Source organism: Phyllobates terribilis, unplaced genomic scaffold (genome assembly GCF_046119375.1).
Source record: "Phyllobates terribilis strain yellow unplaced genomic scaffold, ASM4611937v1 Scaffold_1__5_contigs__length_1240528914, whole genome shotgun sequence".
Classification (NCBI taxonomy): Eukaryota; Metazoa; Chordata; class Amphibia; order Anura; family Dendrobatidae; genus Phyllobates; species Phyllobates terribilis.
In genome coordinates this window covers 359,578,064-359,595,214 of record NW_027362761.1, presented here as the reverse complement: position 1 = coordinate 359,595,214, position 17,151 = coordinate 359,578,064, and the positions used below count along the sequence as shown (strand labels likewise).

General features: G+C 42.1%; 1 protein-coding gene across 1 annotated transcript in view; it reads left to right on the top strand.

Annotated features, from left to right (window-relative positions):
• The window catches only part of LRRC43 (leucine rich repeat containing 43), an 89,886-nt gene extending 73,208 nt beyond the window's left edge, over positions 1 to 16,678 (top strand). The window contains exons 7-11 of the mRNA XM_073677448.1: positions 756 to 892; positions 3,265 to 3,372; positions 3,757 to 3,954; positions 5,382 to 5,472; positions 15,463 to 16,678. Coding sequence (XP_073533549.1) covers positions 756 to 892; positions 3,265 to 3,372; positions 3,757 to 3,954; positions 5,382 to 5,472; positions 15,463 to 15,563 — 635 coding nt within the window. The 3' untranslated portion in view covers positions 15,564 to 16,678. The remainder of the gene's footprint in view (positions 1 to 755; positions 893 to 3,264; positions 3,373 to 3,756; positions 3,955 to 5,381; positions 5,473 to 15,462) is intronic.
• The last annotated feature ends 473 nt before the right edge of the window (positions 16,679 to 17,151 follow it).

The following is a 17,151-nucleotide window of genomic DNA, read 5'->3' as shown; positions in this document are numbered from 1 at the left end:
GCTTCCTGCTATTGGGTCTTCACTGGGTTGAAGGAAGCCCCGCCCCTTCCTGTGACGACATCCCCTCAAAAAATCAACTCCACTCTAGACGCTACCGAGCTGTAGATGACGGTGCACAAAGGATTATATGAGGGCAGTCTGGCTATGGGACCCCTGGAGCCTCTGGCCCCCTGGAGCCCAGGGCCCCCGGGTGGTAGCCCAGATTGCCCTCATTATAATCCGCCTATGCTCGTACCTATGACAGTCTATGGGGTTGTTCACATGTCTGATTTTTTTTTGCAGACTAAGTGGTCCATTCAAAAATGTGGAGACATGTCCGATATTGATCCAAGTGTCAGATCAAGCTCTGCAATGAAATTCTATGGGTCTGTGAAAAAATCAGAAAGCACTCGGATGACATTTGTGTGCGGTCCATGCTTCACTGACTGATAGATAGGAAAACTTGTAGAATTATTTTTTTCTCCTTAGTGAAAAAACTGATGAAACGCTAATTAAAATCAATGATGAAAATTGGTCCGTTTTTCTCGTACGTCAAAAAAACTGACGTCTGAATGAGGCCTGCTGCAGAATTCTGTCAATTTATCCTAGTAAATCTCACTTTGTCATCATTCATGTTGGCGAGCCTGTTCCCCAGTCATGTATTACTGAGTTTTTATTTTTATTTGTTATTTTCTTATCTAGCTGTGGTGCGCTTGATGCAATTTGTTATTTTACATCTCCTTCCATGTGTCTTATAATTCAATATTCTGTCCCAGGTCTCTACAAAACTATTGGATCAGTTTGGAATGAAACTATAGAATATGAGTATGTGAAGGAACACACATCATCTGATTTATTGTCTTTAAAGTCTTTTTTTCTCTGTGGAATGAATGTGACTGTCATAGAGGAAAAGGTAATGTACACAGTGCATCATATGGAGTACGTGGTCCTTTATCATTTACAGTAGTTAGAATATGGGAGACAATTTTTTCTTCAAGGGCTTGTTTAGTACATAATATCTGTGTTACTAGTACACTGACATTTCTAAACCATTATTAAAACTGAATGTGGTCAGTAGGGATAAAAATACATGACATGGATGCTGATCTTTGCTTCATAGAATTAGTACTGCAATGTTCCTGCTTATTATGAATAGCCTATCCAGTAAAGAAATAAAATGATACATTACTGTATTACTGCAGATCAAATAGTCAATGGCAATCAGCAAGTAGGCGGATGTGGCAGACTAAAATGGATGAGAACCCCCCCCCCCAGTTCTCCTTGTAAAGGCCTAGAGAGTAAAAAAACAACAAAAAAACAGAATTCTCCACTTCAATGGGTTATTTCACATAAGGATGAAGAATAACATGGGTACGAGTGCTATCCATCAAAAGTACGGATAGCACTTGTCCGATTAATATGGTCGTCTGCATGAGCCGTAATAAGGGTTCATTTTGTGCTTGTACAACGGCTTGAGACTTAGGCCAGACTGTGGGTTTAATATCCAGCACTAACTGCATCATTGACATCTACAAATGTTAAGTGTTTTTGGAACTAATGAAGCACTTCCATCAAAGTTTTTATCCTCTTAATATATTACACTCATCATATTATTGCCATAGCTTGCTTTGCAGATAGGATCCGGTGACCTGTTGCTACGTGGTCAGTTCCTCTGTCTGCTGAGCTATTGCCCTTTCTTCCCTGTCCAAATTCTGATGGTTTCTATTGTCTTTGTTTTCCTTTCATGGTTTGCTCCTCTCTAGGTGTTTCTCATTTTCCCATTTTGTTTTGCCCTATCACATTCTGGGTGGGGTTTTATATGTTCACCATTCACTGCACTTCCTTGCTGTCTATACCTCTTGGTGGATGTGTGTTTACGAGTTCCAGTCTTCAACTTAGGGGTTTACCTTGCTTGATAAACTCCCGTTGTATTCTTACAGAGGCTGTTTGCTTTCATACCCAGCACCTTTTCCTTTTACCTCTGTTAGGTTTCTGGGAGGTTATACTTGTTCCTTTTAATTTTTGGTTCTCCTTAGCTTCCACTCTCTACTCTATATGAATATGTTTTAGTTTCTCACCCTGGGTTTTCATATCTTACTTCACACTTTCCTTTCCCCTTGATGGCAGTGTGAGTTGCGTCCTCCCCTCTGGTTCCTGAGGAGGTATGAGAAACCCCTTGATGGCCTTTTAGTCAGTTATTTGTTGTGCAGCTTGGGCCTTTATAGTCTGTACAGAGACCAGTTGGGTGTAGGTGCAGTGTTTTCCGTGTGTGAGTGTGTACACGTTCATAACATTTATATGGCACTGTGTACTTACAATTTTTAATTTTGCCTTCATACCCAGCTAATTTTTCTCTGTTCTCTGCTCTATGTAGAAACAGGAAATTTCTTTTCCCTGCCCAAGTCATCCCCCTCTTCAATTACCCATCCCCCCTCCCCTGCTAGTGACTTTTGCAATGACTTATGACTCATACAGGGAAAAGAGACTACCAGTTTCCACATAGAGCTTAGAAAGATTTAGCTAGTCTGTTTTTAATCACGTGATTTCATAGATCTAATGGGAAAAAAATAAGAATTAACTTGGTAGAAAGGCAAAATGAGCAATTGTAAGTATACAGTGATTCATAAGATGATAACTGCAATATAATAAGAGGATTCAAATTTTCATGGGACTGCTTTTTTAACTATATTTAATTTTTTTGTCCTGCAGAATTTCATTATTTTAACTTAAATTGATTTAGTGTGAAGTTTGGCCTCCCTCTTGTGTGTATGCTGCCACATCAATCCATATATATTGTGTGTGTTGCTGCATGAATCCATCGATCTCCAGTCCCACAAATGAAGCAAGATTCAATACATATTGGATCTATTTTTTTATGGGGGAGGGGCTTTACACCATGATTTAGACTGGCATTGTGTTTTGTTTTGAAATCTATGCTTTTTTTTAAATGTTTATTTTTTTACTATCTTGATATTCTTTTTCATTTTACTCACAGTATTTTACACACTGTGCCCCTCCCTAAAATCTTAAGACCATTAGGTGTCATCTTAACATATTAATACATTCTTTTTATTCCCATCACGTAAATTTATATTGTAGACGTAATGTTTTTTTTTTTTAAGTGAATATTTTATCAATGTATATGAAAAACTCTTGCATTTTTATCTTTACCACTAAATAGCAAAAATGTTAATGATGACAAACACAATGCTAAAGTATCAATTATCAATAATTGTGTTACTTCTGTAATACTGGTACTCATGCACAAATTCATCTTTCTATTAGACCCTCTCATGGCCCAAAGATCCAGAGGACATTGCTACTGTATCAAAACTTGACAAAAATGTTGGTGGAAAGGATAAGAAAAAGGAGAGGGCCAAAAGTGGCTCTAGGGTAAGATTGGGTTACAGTGTACCACTACTTCTTCAGCATGAAACCTGTGGAAAAGCATAGCCTTGCCGTCCTTGTAGCCCATAAATGCTTGTTTATGGTGCACATCCCAGTTTCAGGGGTATCTCCCATCAGGACACATGTATCGAGCTTTTCAAATTCAGCATGCCAAAGTCCCCGTCCCCCCCCATCATTATATGTTGGGGAGAGTCAGAGGGCTAGCATACACATAAAATAGTTGACAGTCCTGACAAAATCGAGAGGGAGAGGAGGGCATGGGGGTTGCGCCAATGTTTATGGGCACTCAGAACTGTTCATCTGTAAATATCAGCAGAAAATCCCAAAAATATGTTTTAGATATCACTTTAGAACTTTATATTGTTCTAGGGAAGTAAAATGGATGGAAAGAATAAGAAGAAAAAGGAAAATCTGATTGAACTTCGTCGTGATCCCCCAGTTGTGAAGACTCTTGGATCTGCAGAAATGCCTTTAAAAAATCTTGTCTCTGGCGAGAGGCAAACATCTTCCATTTGTAACTTGGAGCAATTTTACAACAACTTAGAGCAGCGGGATGCAAATAACAAGGTGATGCAACAGCAACATAACAGTAATCTACTACAATAGTTGAAATGGAAATACATTTTTGTAGATTTTTTAGGATAGAATAAAAATGATACATTTTAATGAATGTGTATTAGTCAATCTGTTCACTATATGTTTACAAGGGCATATACAAAGACTAAATTGTTGCTTTTAGGACAATACTGTTATTTCAGGTGTTTGCTTTAGCTTTAGTCACCTTAATTACCATAACTATGTTTGAATACTTGGAGATCCCCAAAGTATAAAGTCAGTGTGGTTATATATTGTCTTTACATTGTCTTCTCATATACACTCCTCAACATTGATATTGCAACATCAAGAAGGAAATGTTGTGGCGTTATGGAAATCACAGGATGGATAAACATGTTAATGAGAAGCAAATGATAAAAAATGGAAGCAAAACTTTTAAAACATCTCGATTAATTCAGTATTGAGTATGAGCGCCACGCACAGAAATACCCGCACTTACACACCTTGACTGCTATCAATAAGGTTATTAATGGTTGTCTGAGGAATGTTCTGCCATGATGAATGCTCTTGGGCACACAAGGTCTGCTGCTGGAAGCTCCCTTTGCAATTTCTGACCAATCACATCCAGGATGTGCCCAATGGGAGACAAGTCCAGAGAGGCTTCAGTCCATGGTAGCATGTTTACACCACTCACAGGAGCACAAGCAACATGAGGCCTGGTGTTGTGTTGAAATACGGCTTTCAGGGACACTATGGAAAATTAGCCGTATCACTGCTTCCACGAACAAATCAGTAAACTATGCTTCCCCAGACCATAATCCTGGTAGGATCGATGTGACGTTCCCTTGTGAAGGTCTCTTCATGGAGTTTCCCACATGGTCCCCAGGCCAATCTCAATCTATTATTTGTGTCCAAGACAAAAAGGGGACTGATTGCTGAAGAGGATAGACCTTCATTCCAGCCTCCATTGCTCCATTTCAGCCTCCGGTCTCCATCTGGAAACCACGTGTGCAATGCCATGAAGAGGCCTTCATAAGGGAACATCACACTGGTCCTAATCACAGAATTATAGTGTGGGGTGGTATAATGTACCGTATTTTGGACCCATTTAATCTTCATTACAGGTACACGAACAGCTAGGCATTACATTGATTTGGTTGTGAAACCAGTGGTACAGCCGTGTCTCCAAAGTGTCCCTGAAGACATTGTTCAACACGCCAATGCCAGAAAGCATGTTGCTCGTACTAATGAAAGCAGCCAGGTCTAAACGTGCTACCATAACCTGCAGCATCTCTGGACTTGTCTCTCATTAAGCACATCTGGGACGTCATTGATCAGCAATTGCAAAGTGAGCTGCCTTTTCCTTCTTGATAATGCAATTTGAATGTTGAGGAGTATACATAACCATAATTGTAAAACCAACTATGATTTTATTTCAGAGCCCTCAAAACAGCAACAAAACCAAGGAGCGTAAAGTGAAAAGTGGTAGAGAAAATATAGAATCTCCTAAGACACTTCGCTCTTCATCAGGTAACCTGACTCATTTTACATTTTGTTTTTACGAGACTGCGGAAATAACCTGAAATTATATCTGTTTAAATATGCACTACTCAACATTGAAATTGCAACACCAAGAAGGAAAAGTCATGGAGTTATGAAAATCACGGGATGGATAGACATGTTAAATATATGCAAATTATAAAAATGGAAACAAAATTTTCAAAACATTTCGATTTATTAAATATCAAGTACAAGTGCCACATGCAGAAATAAACGTACTTACACGGCATCACATGCTATCAATGAGGTTATTAATGGCTGTCTGGGGAATGTTCTGCCACACTGAATGCACTTGGGCATGGAAATCTTGAAGATCCTCTGCTGGCAGCTCTCTTTGCAATTGCCGACCAATGACTTCCAAGATGTGCGCAATGGGAGACAATTTTGTAGATTCTGCAGGCCATGGTAGCATGTTCTGATCAAATTTGAAAAAGCAACACGTCATGTTGAAAAACTGTTCCATGGGCACATTCACATTCCCTCTTGAAGGCCTGTTCATGGGGTGGTGTCCAGACCAATCTTTGGGTATCAATATGTCAAACACAAAATCAGCACTCATCCCTGAAGAAGATAGCCTTCGTTGTCCTCTTTCTCTGCATCATAATAATCTTTGAGAGAGTTTGCATGAGATCAATTGCACACCTTTAACTGGATGTTTGGCTAATAGCCCAATGTCATGCAGACTCCTTTTGATGGTTTGCGTAGACAGTGACGCCATAGGCTTGGTATGTCTAATTTCACTTGCAGTACAGAATAGATCACTACTTGCCATTCTTCAAGTCTGAACAGAGACCACGAGGGCAACGCCATGAAAAGGCCTTCATGAAGGAACATCACATCGGTCCTTTTCTTGGAATTATGATAAAGGGTAGCTGGACCCCCCTCTAGCCTTCTTTACAGGTACACGATCAGCTCAGTGTCCCAGGACCGATTTTTCAACATGACAATGCCAGGTCAAATGTTGCTTATGCTACTGTAAGCAGCCTGTGTGGCCTAAAAATGCTACCATAGTCTGCAGCATCTCTAGACTTGTATCCCTTGGTGGCAGAACATTTCTCAGACAACCATAAAAAATTTGATTGATAGCAGCCAAGGTGTATATGTGCATGTATGTCTGCCCATGGTGTTAATATTTGATACTGAATATATTGAGAATTCTTTCCCCCTTTTTTTCATCATTTGAATATCATTAGCATGTCTAACGCTCCTGTGATTTACATAAATCTATGAATCTTCCCTCTTGGTATTGCAAATTCAATGTTGAAGAGTGGTGCATTTATATGTGTGCTCAAATGCAATATATATATAATATATAGATATGCACTTCAACATAAAAATATCTGTATGAAAGCTTTATTACTAGATTGATATAGACAATTGTCACGTTAGGTATGGCGCGAATCCAGCGCATAGTGACGGGAAAAGAGGGGGCCTTACAACTAAGGAAAGGGAGAGCGTAGGCCCCTAAACAGATCTAAACAACAAACCCTGACTCCCCTATAGACCCTAAATAGGTACTGCACCTATCGCCGAGCAGGAAACCTGGCCCTAGCTGACCCTAAAGCTAGGTCCTAGGTAGGGAGCAGGAGGGGTGAGCAGTGAGTCAGCTCCACTATCAACTAAAGTACACACAGGGGAATCAAACAGGGGAATACACTTAGCTCCAAGATGACACCGGAGAAAGCATGGCAACAGTCACTGAAGGAACTCCAAGGTAATTCTAGCCGACTACTAGAATCCCAAGCCAAAATAGGTATAACACGCTATCACCAGCAACTCTCTGAGCAATCTGAGTGTATTTAAGGACACAGCAAAGAAGTGCTGATTAACAGCAGAAAGGTGAGGATAACTCAGGGTCCTAAAGGGAAAAATATAATCCCCAAGCAAGGTGAGGATCACCGCTGGGTTCTAAAGGGAGAGGAAACAAAAGGATCAGGGAGATGTTTTTAAGGCCAAACGCAGCGACCTTCCACAGCCGGACACCCTATGACTGTCTGTCAACCCTGACACACCAGTGACAACAACAGAGGGAAGCTGTGAGTCATGTTTGACTTCTGCAATCACATTAGGTGCTCAAGTGGTCACCATTAATATCCAGACACTTCTAATTTTGGCGATCTACTGAACGAACAACTTTAGTTAGTCTTGAGAGGGATCGCTCTGCATGATATTTCGATTTTTTTCCCGAAGTGCAGCTAGTGCTATAAGTTGCAAGCATTTTGATGATTGTTCCAAACCCATGTTTCCTTTTACATTGTACTTCACACACATTCTCAAATTTCCAACGCCACTTCAAAATGGTCTTGCTTTGCTTGAATGTCAAGCGAGCCTCCGCCATTTTATATTGACTCTCTTGATGGACACATGGGGCATCTAGCAATCATAAGACAACATAATACTCCATATTGTCACCATAATTGAATTCAGATTTTTGAAAAGGGCATAAATAGTCACTATTGAAGTGTTTACATTTTTGGGCTACCCTGTAGGTATATATATTTCATTCCATCAATGTCAGCACTGCCGTTTCCCGAGAGAGATGTGACTTGTTGCAACTCATTAATATTCGTTCGTCTGCTCTGACAAAATAATGGCTACAGGTGACGAACAACATCTTATTGCCTACAGCCTGCACAAGTCATGTCACCTCTGGGAATAGCGGTGCCACCATTGCTGGAACTAACAAAGTAGCGCTATAGCATGCAAACATGAAATATGAAATTTGAACTGCATTACTGCTCTAGAAAATAGGAAAAATTGAGAATACTTAGTGCATAAATTGGCCAATTCATGTGTACCCGGGAGCCATGATAAGGCGATTCTCATTTCTGGGAACCTATCTAATGTGAATCCTCTCTTAGGCTGAAGCTTACATTAATATGGGAAGGTAGGATCCTGCTGTAATTAAAACCAGCTGAGGGGTGGAGTGCTCAGTCAGAGAGCCTACGTATACAACCCTATTAATAATAAGAAAAGCATAAAGGAATGAGTTAAGCTGGACATACATTTCAGAAAACTGTAGGCCAAATGCTCCTTCAAACGGGTCACATTTTCATGAATTTTGCCACGGATTCTCAGCTAAAATACACATCAAATCAGAAGACAAATATCTTAATGATTTAAATAAAATTAAGGAAGGAAGTGTTCTTAAAATAGAAACTAAAGAGAAGACACTGAGGGCACAATCTTAACTTGGTAAGGGGAAAGTTCAGATCCAATTTCGGAAAATATATTGTACATACTGAAATGCTTGGAACAAACTTCCAGCAAATCTGGTCAGAAAAACAAAACATAAGTGAATTTAAACATGGGATAAACCTATATCTATCCTATTATAAAATAAAAAGGAGATATCGTAGAGAAAATAAATGGACCATGCAGTCCCTTTTTATTTTCAAATGTTCGATGTTTCTATCTGTATCAAATCATCATCAGAAATCCAAGTGTCAGGGTTGAATTTCTGCCACAGAAATATACTGGCTCTTATAGCACAACTCTGGCGTTTTTTTATTTCACTGCCGGAGTGGTATAAATGTAAGTTCCCTGCCCCTAGTAATATACTTACCATCCGCCACCGTTTTCTTCTGTTATCGGCATTGCTCCGGTCGTCTTCTGCTGGTTGGAACCTGCTGGATCATTACAGTGTTTGCTGGACGATCCTAATGTCATAACTCAATGTAACTCTGACAGGCAGTACAAGGCTCTCATAGACTGACTTTGAGGGACTTCCAGTCAGTCAGGAGTTGCGGTCACAAGATGGCAGAATGGGACTGGCGCCAAGTATTTTACTAGGGGCAGAGAACAGACATTAATCATACCACTCCGGCGGAAATGGAAAAAGAAAAAAATCACCGGAGTGGTGCTTTAAGCTGTTGTATGAACATACCATTCTCTACATCATTAGATATGGTTTTGGCACACACAGCCTAAAAATGGCTCCAATTCAGGACTTTAAAGGATGTAATTTTACTATTATTAGTAATGAAAACTTCTTCACTGTTCCTTAAAGTAAATAAGGAAATTCTCACAAGCCCATGTGTGTTGAGAATTGTGCTCACATCATCTTTATTGCTGGTTGCTTTGCCTCTGGTGTTGTAAAACTATCTTCCTTTTTTTCAGGACTAATCTCTGATTTTAGTTGGATTGGTTCTGGTAGTAAAAAATTATCGAGTATATTCAAATGCAGCAGAATTGTTGCAGAAATTTCCATGACTGTCCCATTCTTAATGAAGCTTGCAGAAAACGTGTGATGGAGACACAACCCTGTAAGCTGTATGAAGTACATTTTTCAGTAGCAGAAATTCCTGCAGCAAATCCACCATGTCAGTCTATAGTAAAGAGCTATATCAACCTTTTGTACAGATATTTTTATTGTTATTTTGCATTCCAAATGCAAAGTTAAGCAACTTTCTAAATGGTTCTTATTACATTTTTTTTATACTATTTTGCTTTTGTAGAATGTCTGTACATTCAGCAAAAGCAAAATCAGCGATTTTGGTGCCAAATTTAAACCCCACTCTGTATCGCTCTGCTAATTGGTCGCGGTCGGCGGCTGCGACCAATCAGCAGTATTGGCGCCAAATTTAAACACCGCTCTGCTGAATGGTCGCGACTAATCAGCGATTTTGGTGCCAAATTTAAACACGCTCTCCAGTCCTCACTAACATGGTTCGCAGATTGGTCGCGGCCGCCGCCCGCGACCAATCACCGATATTGCCGCCAAATTTAAACACCGCTTTGCTGATTGGTCGCGGTTGCCTAACGCGACCAATCAGCGATTTGGGCGCCAAATTTAAACGCCGCTCTGCTAATTGCGCCCCTCGGCCGCATACCTATTCTAGAATACCCGATGCGTTCGAATCGGGCCACCATCTAGTTATTAAAGAAATGGCACACAGATACATTATATGGGAATTTAGCATTCTATATATTAGCCTTGTAACACTTAATTTAAATATATCCCTCCGAACACAATGTTAGTATTATATTTTAGGTTCACTCAAACAGCAGTGATTTTTCTTGTATGCAAAAATACAGTCCGATTTATATCAGTGTTTTGGATCAGATTTTCATCAGTGTTTGGTCAGTATGTCAGTTTTTACCGTCAATATTTCATCAGTTTTTCTTGCAAGCAAAAAATAGTAATGGAGGTTTCTCAAGCAAAGGAAACCAGAAATACGGACAACACCAGTATGCAACTAGGATTGCATCCATGTGCTGTCTGATTCTTCACTGAACCCATAGACTTGAATGGGTGAGTTTGGTCAACAAGTCTGATAGAAAAGAGACAACTGTTATTTTTTCACGGGACATTCGGTCTACAAAAAACTTGGACATTTGAAAAGCCACATAGACTATAATGGGGCACATGTTGTATCTGTGAAAAAAAAGGATAGAATATGTTAGTGAAACAGAGACGTCTGAATGAAACCTTACTTGCATTTAATAATGTAAACCTACAAATATGACACATAATCAAGATATCTATACAATTTGTTATATCTATTAATCACATATTAAACCAGAATATAAAATATCAATGGAAGAAATGCCTCAAAATGCAGGCGGTGGGAGTATCACAATCATAGACACGTAGATACAGTTAAAACCAGAAGTTTACATACACTATATAGAAAGACACATATGCATGCTTTTCTCAATATCTGACATGAAATCAGAATAAACCTTTCCCGTTTTAGGTCCATAAGGATTACCATAATATTTGCCAAATCTACTATATAATTGTCTTATCCCATCTGTCTGTCTGTCTGTCTGTCTGTCTGTCGGTCTGTCTGTCCAGGAAATCCCGCGTCGCTCATTGGTCCGGCAGCGGCCAATCAGCGCCGCGGGATTTCAGAAAAAAGATGGTGGGCCGTTAGCGGCTCATCTGCGGGACGGAGCTCAGCGGCGTTGCAGCTGGGAGATGAGCGCTGCGAGGCGCTCATCTCCCAGCCGGTACCAGCAGAAGGACCCCGACCGCCGGACCCATCTGCGGGACGGAGATGCAGCCGGGAGATGAGCGGTGCGAGGCGCTCATGTCCCGGCCGGCAGCAGCGGAAGGACCGCCGGCGTCGCTGACATCCATGCGGAAGGGAGGACCGGGGAGCGCCGCTGCGGGTCGGGATACTTCTGCTGCGAGCGCCCGCTCATGTCCCGGGTTCTCGCAGCGGAAGTAGCCGCACAGGCAGCGCCGCTCCCTGGTCCTCACCAAGACTATTCGATGATTGGTCGCAGTTTTCGGATCCGACCAATCACTGATCTTAGCGCAAAAGTTAAATACCGCTGTGCTGATTGGTCGCGGACGCTGCCCACGACCAATCACCGATTTGGACGCCAAATTTAAATATCGGCCACGACCAATCAGCACAGTAGTGGTTAACTTTAGCCGCAAGATCAGTGATTGGTCGCGGGCCAAGACCGCGACCAATCACCGATTTGTGCGGCACATTTAAATAGCGGCCGCGACCAATTAGATGTCAGCGCCGCTCCCCGGTCCTCCCTTCACACCCTTGCCGCATGGATGTCAGCGGCGCTGCCTGTGCGGATACTTCCGCTGCGAGAACCCGGGACATGAGCGGGCGCTCGCAGCAGAAGTATCCCGACCCGCAGCGCTGCTCCCCGGTCCTCCCTTCACACCCTAGCCACTGATGTCCCCACAGTATCCGCATGCTGTTACAAAGATCCGCAAATTTGTGTTAAAAATCGCTGATTGGTTGCTGGCGGTGCCCGCGACCAATCACCGATTTGGGCGCCAAATTTAAATATCGGCCGCGACCAATCACCGATCTTGGCTCCACATTTAAACATCGCTGTACTGATTGGTCGCGGCCGCTATTTAAATGTGGCGCCCAAATCGGTGATTGGTCGCGGCCGCTATTTAAATGTGGCGCCCAAATCGGTGATTGGTCGCGGGCAGCGGCCGCGACCAATCAGCAGAGCGGTGTTTAACTTTAGCGCCAAGATCACTGATTTGTCACGTGCGGAGAGCGCGACCAATCAGCGAATCGTATTGGTGAGGAGCGGGGAGCGGAATCGTATTAGTGAGGACCGGGGAGCGCCGCTGCCTGTGCGGATACTTCCACTGCGAGAAGCCTGGAGATGAGCGACTGCTCGCAGCAGAAGTATCCCAACCCGCAGCGCCGCGCCGCTCCCCGGTCCTCCCTTCACACCCTAGCCGCTGATGTCCCCACAGTATCCGCATGGTGTTACAAAGATCCGGACATTTGTGTTAAAAATCGCTGATTGGTCGCTGGCGCTGCCCGCGACCAATCACCGATTTGGGCGCCAAATTTAAATATCGGCCGCGACCAATCACCGATCTTGGCTCCACATTTAAACACTGCTGTACTGATTGGTCGCGGACGCTATTTAAATGTGGCGCCAAAATTGGTGATTGGTCGCGCCCAGCGTCGGCGACCAATCAGCACAGCATGTTTAAATGTGGAGCCAAGATCGGTGATTGGTCGCGGCCGATATTTAAATTTGGCGCCCAAATCGGTGATTGGTCGCGGGCAGCGCCAGCGACCAATCAGCGATTTTTAACACAAATGTCCGGACCTTTGTAACACCATGCGGATACTGTGGGGAGATCAGCGGCTAGGGTGTGAAGGGAGGACCGGGGAGCGGCGCTGCGGGTCGGGATACTTCTGCTGCGAGCAGTCGCTCATGTCCCGGGTTCTCGCAGCGGAAGTAGCCGCACAGGCAGCGGCGCTCCCCGGTCCTCACTAATACGATTCCGCTCCCCGCTCCTCACCAATACGATTCGCTGATTGGTCGCGCTCTCCACACGCGACCAATCAGTGATCTTGGCGCTAAAGTTAAACACCGCTCTGCTGATTGGACGCGGCCGCTGCCCGTGACCAATCACCGATTTGGGCGCCAATCACCGATCTTGCCGCCACATTTAAACACTGCTGTGCTAATTGGTCGCGGACGCCAGCCGCGACCAATCAGCGAGCTTGGCGCCAAATTTAAACAACGCTGGCCGAGATCTATCAGCAGTATTGGCGCAAAATTTAAACAACGCTCTGCTGATTGGTCGCGGCCGTCAGCCGCGACCAATCAGCGATTTTGGCGCCAAATTTAAACCCCGCTCTGCATCGCTCTGCTGATTGGTCGCGGTCGCCGGCCGCGACCAATCAGCAGTATTGTCGCCAAATTTAAACACCTCTTTGCTGATTGGTCGCGGTCGCGACTAATCAGCGATTTTGGTGCCAAATTTAAACACGCTCTCCATTCCTCACTAACACGGTTCGCTGATTGGTCGCGGCCACCGCCCGCGACCAATCAGCGATTTTGGCGCCAAATTTAAACACCGCTCTGCTGATTCGTCGAGGCCGGCGACCGCCACCAATCAGCAGAGCGATGCAGAGCGGGGTTTAAATTTGGCCCCAAAATCGCTGATTAGTCGCGTCTGACGGCCGCGACCAATCAGCAGAGTGTTGTTTAAATTTTGCGCCAAAATCGCTGATTGGTCGCGGCCGGCGGCCTCGACCAATCAGCGATTTTGGCGCCAAATTTAAATACCGCTCTGCTGATTGGTCGCGGCCGGCGACTAATCAGCGATTTTGGTGCCAAATTTAAACCCCGCTCTGTATCGCTCTGCTAATTGGTCGCGGTCGGCGGCCGCGACCAATTAGCAGTATTGGCGCCAAATTTAAACACCGCTCTGCTGATTGGTCGCGACTAATCAGCGATTTTGGTGCCAAATTTAAACATGCTCTCCAGTCCTCACTAACACGGTTCGCAGATTGGTCGCGGCCGCCGCCCGCGTCCAATCACCGATATTGCCGCCAAATTTAAACACCGCTTTGCTGATTGGTCGCGGTTGCCTAACGCGACCAATCAGCGATTTGGGTGCAAAATTTAAACGCCGCTCTGCTAATTGCGCCCCGTCGGCCGCATACCTATTCTAGAATACCCGATGAGTTTGAATCGGGCCACCATCTAGTGCCAGAATAATGAGAGAGAGAGAATGTTTTAAGGCATTTTTATTACTTACCTAATTGACCTAAAACGGGAAAGGTTTATTCTGATTTCATGTCATATATTGAGAAAAACATGCATATTTGTCTTTTTATATAGTGTATGTAAACTTCTGGGTTCAACTGTATCAGCACAGCATTATATACAGCTCTGGCAAAAATTAAGAGACCACTGCAAAATTTTCATTTTCTCTGATTTTTCTCTTTATAGCTATATTTTTGAGTAAAATGTACATTGTTGTTTTATTGTATAAACTACTGACAACATGTCTCCGAAATTCAAAGCTAAAAATTTTGTATTTATTTGCAGCAAATGATAAAGCATCAAAATAATAAAAAAGAAACAGTGCTTTCAGACCTCAAATTACTCATGTTTTAACTCGGGAAGAGTTCAGAAATCAATATTTGGTGGACTAACCATGATTAATCACAGCTTTCGTGCGTCTTGGCATGCTTTCCACCAGTCTTTCCATGCTTTCCAATAGAAAACTGTTCAGTGGTCTCTTAATTTTTGCTAGAGCTGTATACTCCATCTACAGGTCTTTGATAGTGATACTCCCACCGCCTGCACTTTGAGGCATTTCTTCCATTGATCTTTTATACTCTGTTGTTTTAATATGTTAAATATAACAAATTTTATTAATATCTTGATTGTGTCATATTTGTAGGTTTATATTGTCTGGTGGACACGTAATATATTTCTACCTGTTTTCTTTATACTAATTGCATTTAATAATGTCATAATTTTACTCTTCACATTTTGTGAACATTTCTGAATTCTTTCTCATCCTAATTTATTTGTAAATCTTTACCCATGGTCCTCATATAATAGTAAAATGTAGAAATTTAATGTCAGATTGCTTTTCTGCTTAAATGTTTTTGACCATTTTGGCTGCAGATGCTCAGTATTTGGAGTCCGCTGCCATGTGTTATGTTGTTGCTAAGCTTCATCTAGTTTTCTTTTTGTGTTAAACAGGGAAAGAAAAACGAAAAGATGCTGAAATGAAAGCAACAGAAGAGCCCCCTCCCCCAATTGTATCACTAGCTGTAGAGATTTCAGTCCAGCTCATGTGCTAAGAGATGTCTTCCGTCTCCCAGCAATGTGGCCAGTGACAGCAGATGCTTATTTACCCTGGCACGGCTCCTATGTTAATACATTTGAGTTGCATCATGTGCACAAAAATCAACAAGTCTGTACCTTTTTTTTTTTACTCTCGAAACCACGTTCAGTGCCATACTGTAATGGTAGATTTGTGTCACAACTATTTTATTTTTTTGTTTTATGGCAGATTCAACTTCTGATCCTTAATATTCCTATTTGGGAAGGCAAACAAAGAAATATGGTCAAATTCAGTAACAATTCTATAATACAGCTGTCATGAATAAGTGTTTTCCCACAAATAAAAGTTCATTTTAATCAATGGATCTTGGAATAATAATAACTTCCACAATTGGATGTGTTTAAATAAAATATTCCTGTGCTGAGATAGTCCTATAAATGTGCCCCTGCTGTGTACTGTGTAATGGCTGTGTCTGACCGTACAGGAACATGTGCTCCCTGTGCCTTCCGGATCGCTGGATATACCACGTGGGTGACATGTGATCACTCATGTGGTGTATGACGTTTTAGACTACTGGGTTGGCGCGTAGTGACGTACTGTCTTTGAGGATACAGTGATTGGTGGAGTCTTCCATGTAGAGGTCCTTCTTTTGAATATTCAACATTGGGGATAAATTAGCTGATAGTGTGGTGCGCATATATGGTATGTACATGGGATCTGAGGTCCTGATATGTGATATTTTCCTCATGCATATTTATTATTTGATGTATGGTGATAGGTAGGTGATCGCTATGGTGACAGGGTAGCTGACCTTTTATTTCTTCATTACCTGCATATAAAATAATGAGGATTATGTTGAACTCTTGTTGAGTAATGAATATTATGACATGTTTTTAAATGTATATGTATTTATATCTAATCATGTTTGTATAATGCGATTTTCGATAAATTTGAATTGTGGATCAGGTTTATGTGTTTGTGGGTGGATTTTGGATGTGGATTGGTGCTCTGGCCTAGGACACACTAGAAAATCCAGCCAGGTATGTGTATGGGTATACTTGATAAAGACCAACAAGTGGTCGAAACGTTGTACAATTTTGATGGCGGAATAAACACAAGACTTATATTCATCATCCTGGAGTGGACGCTGTTCCTTTGTTTCCTCTTGCAGGAAGGAAATATGGTCTGATCATACCACATCTCCTGGTCAGGGGAAGAAGCAAAAGAGAATATACAGATATTACAACATGGCATCACAGCTGATTCTTTGTGAGGTAAAAAATTTCCCTGTCTAACAATGTTTTACTTAAAAAAATCAGCTGTGATCCCATGCTGAAATGTCTATATAGTTTTTTTCTCCCCACCTCCTGCCCAGGAGATGTGGTATGATCAGACCATGTTCCTGCACGGTCATTCTTTTGATGTGTTGTGAGCTGTTTATAAACCATGGCTTTTGCTGTAAAATGCAACTAACAAAATTTCAGGAAAATCGTACTAGAACAGCAAAACTTTATATGGGGTTAATCAGAATCACTTTAAATGATGACAGCTTTGTAGTGACTACTATATAATATTAGTTTTAAATGTGATTGGATAATTCTGAA